At 36.8% G+C, this 8,615-nt stretch overlaps 3 protein-coding genes across 3 annotated transcripts; 1 reads left to right on the plus strand and 2 right to left on the minus strand.

The window, feature by feature from the left end:
* Positions 1-57: 57 nt before the first annotated feature.
* LOC132785507 (ubiquitin domain-containing protein 1) lies at positions 58-3,802 on the plus strand. Its single transcript, XM_060791638.1, has 4 exons — positions 58-296; positions 410-662; positions 2,022-2,262; positions 2,327-3,802. Exons 1-4 carry the CDS (start codon positions 212-214, stop codon positions 2,507-2,509), a joined length of 762 nt encoding a protein of 253 aa, XP_060647621.1. The 5' UTR covers positions 58-211; the 3' UTR covers positions 2,510-3,802.
* Positions 3,803-3,903: 101 nt separating this feature from the next.
* Positions 3,904-5,664, minus strand: LOC132783977 (odorant receptor 83a-like). The gene is made up of 4 exons (XM_060789313.1): positions 5,116-5,664; positions 4,860-5,059; positions 4,260-4,809; positions 3,904-4,204 (listed from the first exon to the last, which is right to left on the minus strand). The coding sequence occupies exons 1-4, from the start codon at positions 5,662-5,664 to the stop codon at positions 4,145-4,147; spliced, it is 1,359 nt and encodes a 452-aa protein (XP_060645296.1). The 3' UTR covers positions 3,904-4,144.
* Positions 5,665-6,492: 828 nt separating this feature from the next.
* On the minus strand, positions 6,493-8,045 carry LOC132786337 (odorant receptor 83a-like). Its single transcript, XM_060792844.1, has 4 exons — positions 7,512-8,045; positions 7,255-7,454; positions 6,648-7,197; positions 6,493-6,580 (listed from the first exon to the last, which is right to left on the minus strand). Exons 1-4 carry the CDS (start codon positions 8,043-8,045, stop codon positions 6,515-6,517), a joined length of 1,350 nt encoding a protein of 449 aa, XP_060648827.1. The 3' UTR covers positions 6,493-6,514.
* Between the last annotated feature and the right edge of the window lie 570 nt (positions 8,046-8,615).

Here is an 8,615-nt window from a genome sequence, read left to right on the forward strand (position 1 = left end):
ATATTTCTCAAAACATTGTGGTATATTGTGACACTGAAGCAACGGCCACACTGGCTTCAGTACAAGTTACTCACATTGCCTTAAAATTTTTGTATGTCGCGTTGTTCGGCTGTTGCTCGTGTAAAATTTGTTAAAATTACACAAACGCACACTCCGCAGCCGTAGAAACGATTCTTGATGTGAGTACAAAACAACACCAGAGCCAGCAACAATGGGAGCCTGTGTATGTCGCATGAATCCCGACAATGAGACCATGAGCGTCTCATCAGCGAGCGCCTCTCGTCCGGCCAGCGCAGGTGAGTGCCCTTTCCCCTCCTCTCTCGACTACCCACTTCCACACTCACCAACACTTATTAAATTGCATCCATTATCGATATGTATGATGTGTAATTTGTGTGCAATTGTCTAGGCATTCCAATGGGAGGTGCAACGCGCAAAAATCGCCCACTGTGCCATGAGACAATTAAATGGCGCTCCGATGTGCCATTAACTGAAGGCCAATTGCGCTCGAAGCGGGACGAGTTTTGGGACACGGCTCCCGCCTTTGATGGCCGCAAGGAGATTTGGGATGCACTCAGAGCCGCCACAAATGCAGCCGAGGGCCTTGATTTCCAAATGGCCCAAGCGATTTTGGATGGCGCCAATGTATCCGTGCCTAATGGGTAAGTCTCTATAGCTCACTCTTATCACCTGCAGGCCCAAAAGCAAACTCCTTTCAAAACAAACCAAAGCACAAACATCATGAACTTTAATGACGCGCGTGCAGCACTAAACGCTAATTACTTTTGACGCTTGAAACCGGGCCACACACAAAATCAATATTTTAGTGATTTCAGTTTTACTATAGTTTTAGTTTTAGGTGACCATAACTCCATTCAACCATCAATGCATATCCATAGCAATTTGTGTGGTTAAGTCCTTAACTTGCAAGCGAGAGTATCAGCAGTTTGATCAGATTTGTCACACATCGTGAATATTGCTTTTTAAAATCGATCTCTTCCATGTTGACAGCAAAGCTTGTGATACGTCATTAAATGCGTATCACGTTTATCCAATAACAACTTATTGTAATAACTTAACTTGAATGTAAACTTGCAATATGGTAAACAAAGGGAATAGTAAATAATTGGAATATACTCTATGTTCTCTTTACGATATTCTCGGTATTGTAAATCATACTCTAGGTTTATTTTGTTTAAAATTAATTGAGGCAGCTTTGCAGTTTATTTTCCAATAATAACATATTACAAATTGCACTTTACATGCTATGAACGAACAAAAGAAGTAGATTTTCTTAATTTAAAAATACTTTAATAATCTTTTCTTCGTAGAATACTATTTATTGTTTTTGATTTAAACAGCTTCCTAAAATGGCAGCTAGATTCAAATAACATCTTGTTTTTAATTACGAATATGGTATTATTTTCTACGATATTTTTTGTAATGCATATCGAACTCCCAGACTATTTTGTTTTATATTAACTTTTGCTTTCTATAATTGAAGTTACAGTTAGCTTGTAAAATGGAGATAATAAATAAAAAAATTGTGTAGAAAGTAAGGTATTTAAAATTATTCATTTATTAAAAAATTGAGGTGTAGGGCATACGCACTTCGAACAAATGGACTCCGTTGTGTTTCCGTATGCTTATTTGAAATCGATTTTTGACTGACGGCCAAACAATGCAGTCCATAATTCTCGCAATGTGTGATATTTTATTTAAATATAGCGCTGACCTTTCCACCACATCCGTTCACATTAGCTAAATGTTTTGGCCCGATGTCCTTGCGACGTGTCTGTGTATGTGTGTCTGCGCCATCGCATTCACAGTCACATTCATACTCATATTTATCAGTCGTTATCTGTCGACAGGCACAGCGACAACAACCTGTGCCAATATGTATTAGCTTTAGGGGCGCAGTATTGTCTAATGTTCTCTTTAGGCAGTTGGAGATAAGATAATGCACTGTCCGCACACTTGGTTACTGCTTGCTAATATTTAATGATCCACTCTTTTTGCAGGTACCTCACAGAGTGTTACGATGAGCTCGGTACACAGTATAAGGTGCCAATTTATTGTCTATCATATCCCATTAACATTGTGAAAGAGGAGAACGGACGCGATTCACCAGCTGAATACTCAGAGCCTGTGGATGGAGGCACCGAACTCATTCTCAAGCTGCGCATATCATCGACCATGACTGATGTTAAACTGCCGGTATACTCAAAGGATACAGTGGGACAGTGCAAGAAAAAGCTACAGGTGAGTTTCGCACATTCAAGAGCAACAATTGCGAACGGAATAAATGATGTATTAACTTTTTTAGGCCACGGAGGGTGTGGATGCATGTTGCCAACGTTGGTTCTACAGCGGCAAGCTGTTGGGGGACAAGGTGCCCATCGATGAGTGCAGCATACACCAAGGATACGTCGTACAGGTCATTGTTAATACGGAGCATTACAATCACGACAACAGCACGAGTATCGTTCACATGTCACTTGGGAGCTAGCAACGCACCAACTTTAGTAAACTAGTCAGCATAGGTAACAACAACAGCAACAAGTTATATCAACGGCAACAGCAGCAATTGTCAAGTGGCAGGAAAAGCATCATTTTTAACATCAAATGCAGAAGCAACAATTATAACAATATTAACAACAATGTCATATACTCAGGCAACAGCACAAGGAACTTTATTGTAAAGCACAAAGAGCCGCAGCAACAACAAATTCAACGACAGCAGCAGGAACAACAGCAACAGCTAACGTATTGCATTTATAAAAATGAAAAATTGCAACAAAACAAAAAAAATATTACTGCTGTCACTTGCACAATGCTGATTGTTGACAGACATTTTGTATTGTTTTTGTGGCTGCTCGCCCTGTTTGTTGCTGTGGTTATTGTTGCAATGCTTTTGTAATATACACATATACACTATTCAGAGCAAAAAAACAAATTAAACGAGGAATGCTTATAAATATAAATTTATTTATATATAAGAATATATATATATGTATGTGTATATATATATAGACATATATATGAATATATATTTTTTTGATAATAATTTAACAGTCCTTATAAAGCATTATTTATATATAAGCAAACGCTGTATTGAGGAAAGAGAATATTCAAAATACGCGCATGAAATTCACAGTTGGAAGGAAGTCAAATAAACAAATGTACATTATTTCATGGAATCAAAAAGAAAATACAGCAAAAACAAACAGATCTATAACATCAAAATAACAAGAAATGCATAATAATTACAAAACTGTTTATTAACTAATTATAAGCGAATCTTGCGAAAACATTTGTATGTGTTGTGTAAAAACATGAACAAACATAAAACAAGCAAACAAAGAACTGTAGTATTGGGTTGTAAATGAACAGCAACAAGCAAATTTTCAAAAATACTACATCAACTTTTGATACTGTAAATGAAAGCATAAATGTATAGGAAGAATGACAAGCACAAATTGAAACTGAATAACTTTTTGTAATCAAATACAACAAGAAACTGAAACTGAAATGGAAACGGAAACGAAATCGCAGAAAAAAAAAAATACAATTGTTAAACATTTTTCTTGCTCAACGTAGTTAACATAACAATAGAAGGATGTGATGATTGAAGGGAGAGAGAGGGAAACGTTAATATCGCATAGAGTAAACCCAAGTACCTTATAAATGTATATGATTTTGCTTATAGTTTTAAAGCCATAACAGAAATACAATGAAGTGCTTATTTATTTAAACAAAACAATTTCATTTTGTATGACTTACAAAAAAAAAAAAAACAAATTATTTATTGCAATATTGCGAAATGAATTAGAGGATAAAACGCAACAAATGGAATACGATTAATATTAGTTTTTATTGGTTCAACAATAATAAAACACTTACTTGTATTTAAATTTACGTGGCATACGGAATAAGAAGTTAACGCCAATTTTCATTACTCTTTTTTTTTTTAACAAACCTAAACATTTAATATGCAACAATATCAAGGGCGTTGTGGTTAAGGCACCAGCATGTCTTCAATGTGTTTCTGCCTTTTAACTATTTGTATGTGTTACATTTTTATGCTAATTTTTATTAAATTAAAATAATTGTATTATATGAGAATAAACAAGTAAATGCGAAACTAGGCACGAGCATCCATTTTCTGTAGAAGCGTCAGAAATGAAAAAGCTGTTGTGATAGTCTGTAAGAAATGACAGATTGTAAATGCTATTGTTAGGTGGAATATAAGAACTTACGCCTCTGAAGCGATCCACATTCAGATTGTATATTTTGCCAGCAGTCAGCTGAAACTGTCGCCGGGAATTCATCAAGAAGAACAAATATTCACTGCGCACTTGTCGCATGTGCAGATGCCAAGGACTGCGCCAGAGAGCATCTCCACAACGCTGACTATTCTGATAGACCAGGTCGGCAAAGTAGCAGATGATGAAGAGCTCATAGGCCACAAGCAGCAGATACTGACCCAACGAAACCATACGCATAAACGAATTGGCCGTTGTGCTTTTGGTCGAGACAAAGGCCACTAGGCACATGAGAAAGGTCACCTCGCCGATCTTGAATATCCAGATGGGATTATAGAAGTGTTCCCATTTGTAAAGAGTCGCTATGATATAATGATGTTGTTCCACGCAATCTTTGAAGCAATCTCTGAAGGCGCTTTTAAAGTCTCTAATATTACTCGACGTTTGCTGCTCTGTGAGTTTTTCCAGTGGAGTGTGAATCTCTTGGGAGTAGCTGAACTGATTCACCTCGGCATCTGCCACGGATTGCGCCTCTTTGAGTTCGCTGTGCACATAAATATATAATAAAAATGTTAACTCTTATTTATACTCTACCTCAGCTGTGCCAAAGTCGCACCCATTCTCAAATATGTTGTGGCCAACACATTCTTGAGGCTGCAATAGAGAATATCGTATTGGCCAGAGACGAGTATGCCCAAGACCATATGAAATCCACTAGAAGAGGCAAATGAAGCTGCCACTTGAATCTGTCCCATGGCCTGAAGAAAGAATATCACCTCATAGACAATCGGTTGCTGCGAAAGAGAACTTCTTAGAGAGCTTGATTTGATAATGAAATTTGATGAATTACGGTGTAATCGAAGGGATACCAACAAGCCAAGGGCAGACTGCCATCTCTGTAGACAATGGGCAGCACTAGCCAGAATATGGTGCCTATAAAGCAGCAGTAGACGTAGCTCTTGATCCACAGATTAGAATGACGCAATGCTCCCATGCTGGTCACATAGGTGAAACCGAGTGCTGAGCGCGTCTGATGTTTTCCATTGATAGAGCTGATGATCTCATTCAGCAGCTTGGGTCGAAAGCGTCGAAAGTACAATTTCATTAGGATGGACCAAATATAGATGATCGTTTGTATGAGGCAATTGACGAGAAATTCCAGATCCCCTTGGCCATAGTAGATGTAGATAGTGCACACGTATAATGCCGCCAGATGCACACAAACAAAGTAGTTGAACATCTCGTAGATCAAGTCAATCAAATTCATTAGATAGCTTAGAACATTGCCATTTGTGTCTAAGCTCCATGGATACATCGAAGCCACGCGCATTGTAGATCTTATAAATCCAAAGAGATCCCGACGTTTCCATTCTTCCTCAGAGTGCTCGACGCGTTTCATCCTTTTGCTCCAAATGTTTGCGGTGCTAGACTTGATTTGGATGCCTTTATATAGGATTTCAAGCAGAGCACAAATTATTAGTTAAGGGCTCGCTAAAGTTTTCCCTGTCCACAATATTGTTTAAATAATTTATACTTGATTGAGTCTGTAAAATATTTGGAGGGGTGTTAACTCCCCCCTGACAGGTTGATTAAACCTACCCCTTGACCAAAAGTATTTATTAAAATATAAATATGTTTATATTCATGATTTCAAGTTTATACAGACGTATCCTGCTTTCTAATACTCTTACATATTCTATATGTAAATTCGGCATAGAGAGACTCTAAAGTGTTTTCTTTATATCAACATTCCAGATTTCATCTTAAGTCGGTCATTTATAGTGACAAAATACCCTTACTTAATAAGTCGATAGAATATAACAAGATTTTTGCTTTGTCCTTTTTTTTTACTTTTAAATTATTTGATTATTATTGTTCTAATTTTTTATTGCTCTGTAGTTTTGTCATTGTTATTTAGAATAATTACATCCAAATTTCTATGATGTTTTGAATTTAGTCAGCTGTGTTATTTATTTGAATAATAAAACAATATAGAAAACATTTACAACCTATTTGCTATAACAAGATTTTTGCTTTGTCCTTTTTTTTTACTTTTAAATTATTTGATTATTATTGTTCTAATTTTTTATTGCTCTGTAGTTTTGTCATTGTTATTTAGAATAATTACATCCAAATTTCTATGATGTTTTGAATTTAGTCAGCTGTGTTATTTATTTGAATAATAAAACAATATAGAAAACATTTACAACCTATTTGCTATTTGCTTTTTACTCGCATTTCAAATTCATTTAGAGATTTCCACGCGCATCCATTTTCCTTAAGAGCGTAAGCACTGAAAATGCTGTGGTAATTATCTGTATAACAACAAAAAACATATACATATTTTATACATTTCAATTAAAGCCCATTTGAGCCACTTACGCTCCTAAAGCGTTCCACATTCAGATTGTATATCTTGCCAGCGGTTAGCTGAAAGTGTTTCTGTCCATTCATAATGAAGAAGAGGTAATGACTGCGCACCTGGCGCATACACAGTTGCCAAGGACTACGCCACAGAGCATCGCCACAACGCTGACTGTTCTGATAGACCAACTCGGCAAAATAGCAGATGACAAACATCTCAAAGAGCACCAACACCAAATATTGGCCTAGGATTACCATACGTATAAACGAATTGGCCGAAGTGCTCTTCGTCCAGACAAAGGCCACAAGGCACACCAAGAATGTCACCTCGCCCGTCTTGCAAAGCCAAATGGGATTAAAGAACCTTTCGATTTTCCTAAGAGCCGCGATAATAAACCGATGCTGAGCTATACAGCTTTTGAAAGCGCGATTGAATGAGGCGGAAAAGTCTGTAATATTATTTGCATCTCTTTCCCGAATGAGTTCTTCCAACGGAGTTCGCTCCTCTATTGCATAGCTGTATTGATTCAGCTCGGCATCGGCCACAGATTGTGCCTCTTGCAGTTTTCTGTGAAAAACGCTGAAATATAACATTTATTTTCATTTATTCGAAAGTCATTTGAACCTCAGTTCCGTGAGTGTAGCGCCGACTTCCAAGTAACTTGTGGCCAACACATTTTTCAGACTGCAAAATAAAATATCATATTGTCCCGATATTAGAATACCAATCACCATATACAATCCGCTGGCAGCCGTAAAGGCAGCGGATATTTGAATCTGTCCCATGCCCTGAAGAAAGAAAATGACTTCATAGACAATTGGTTGCTGGGAAAAATAAAGAAAAGTAAAAATTGTTTAATTTTGATTCAAGAGAAAACTTACCTTGTGGTCAATGGGATACCAGCAGGCCAGAGGCAGACTCTTATCCCTGTAGGCGATAGGGAGAGCTAGCCAGAACAGAGCAGCCACTTGGCAGCTATAGATCAGGCTTTTAGCCCAAATATTCGTATAACGCATTGGACCCTTCATGGTCACATAGGTGAATCCGCGAGCCGAGCGAATCTGATGTTTTTCATTCATGAAGCTAATGGTTTCATGCAAGAGTTTGGATTGAAATCGTCGAAAGTAAAGTTTCATGAAAATCGCCCATATATAGATGATCGTCTGAAGGAAACAATTGACGATAAACTCCAGATCTCCCTTGTCGTAATTGATTAAAATTGTGCAGATATATAGTATCGCAATATGGCCACAGACAAAGTAATTGAAGATTTCAAAGCACACATCGAGAAATTCTATTGAATACTTTAAAAATCCAGTTCTCTGATTGTCTGCATTCCATGGATACATGGATGCCACCCACATTGTGGCCCGTATAAATCCAAAAAGATCTCGACGCTTCCATTTTTCGTCCATGGATATATCTGAGTGCTTAACGCGATTCATTCTGAATGCTTGCGGCGAAAGACCCGAACTTGTCGCCCTTTTATAGCCTTCACACATAACTATGAATTATAGTTATATGTGGGTCGTGATGATGCCTCGTTTGACTAAACTTTTCATTGAACATGAATATGAATTTAATTTAAATAAATGATGAGCCCCGTCCCTTTATGATTTCCCCTTTTTGGTATACTCGTAATTGACGTCATTTACAATTACCTATTCAAATTATATATATTTTGTGTCAATCAAAACTTTTGCAAACAACGTTTAACTCTATTCAACGTTAATTCTATATCCTTGGTGGCATTGTGACATTTACCCAACCATTATTTTTATTTCATTTAATAAGAGAAATATTTATTTAGGTATTATTGACATTAATTTTTTCTTATCAACTTTTAATAGACTTTAAATATAAATCTAACATTTCTTCAGATACTAGCAACCATCTGAAGGTAAATCTTTGCAATATGGCAGAATTAATTCTAATTGTAAAATATTGTATAACTTAGTGTCACTTTTAAAATATAGTTTTTATAC

This window comes from Drosophila nasuta, chromosome 2R (genome assembly GCF_023558535.2).
Source record: "Drosophila nasuta strain 15112-1781.00 chromosome 2R, ASM2355853v1, whole genome shotgun sequence".
NCBI classification, from domain to species: domain Eukaryota; kingdom Metazoa; phylum Arthropoda; class Insecta; order Diptera; family Drosophilidae; genus Drosophila; species Drosophila nasuta.

What these genes read in the sequence shown, in the direction of transcription:
- LOC132785507 (XM_060791638.1), top strand. Translation starts at nt 212, where the DNA reads ATGGGAGCCTGTGTATGTCGCATGAATCCCGACAATGAGACCATGAGC. An exon ending in AATGTATCCGTGCCTAATGG is followed by an intron (nt 663 to 2,021) that starts GTAAGTCTCTAT and finishes CTCTTTTTGCAG; the next exon opens with GTACCTCACAGAGTGTTACG. An exon ending in AGTGCAAGAAAAAGCTACAG is followed by an intron (nt 2,263 to 2,326) that starts GTGAGTTTCGCA and finishes TAACTTTTTTAG; the next exon opens with GCCACGGAGGGTGTGGATGC.
- LOC132783977 (XM_060789313.1), bottom strand. Translation starts at nt 5,664, where the DNA reads ATGAAACGCGTCGAGCACTCTGAGGAAGAATGGAAACGTCGGGATCTC. An exon ending in GGTATCCCTTCGATTACACC is followed by an intron (nt 5,060 to 5,115) that starts GTAATTCATCAA and finishes TCTCTTTCGCAG; the next exon opens with CAACCGATTGTCTATGAGGT. An exon ending in ATGTGGATCGCTTCAGAGGC is followed by an intron (nt 4,205 to 4,259) that starts GTAAGTTCTTAT and finishes CATTTCTTACAG; the next exon opens with ACTATCACAACAGCTTTTTC.
- LOC132786337 (XM_060792844.1), bottom strand. Translation starts at nt 8,045, where the DNA reads ATGGACGAAAAATGGAAGCGTCGAGATCTTTTTGGATTTATACGGGCC. An exon ending in GGTATCCCATTGACCACAAG is followed by an intron (nt 7,455 to 7,511) that starts GTAAGTTTTCTC and finishes TATTTTTCCCAG; the next exon opens with CAACCAATTGTCTATGAAGT. An exon ending in ATGTGGAACGCTTTAGGAGC is followed by an intron (nt 6,581 to 6,647) that starts GTAAGTGGCTCA and finishes GTTGTTATACAG; the next exon opens with ATAATTACCACAGCATTTTC.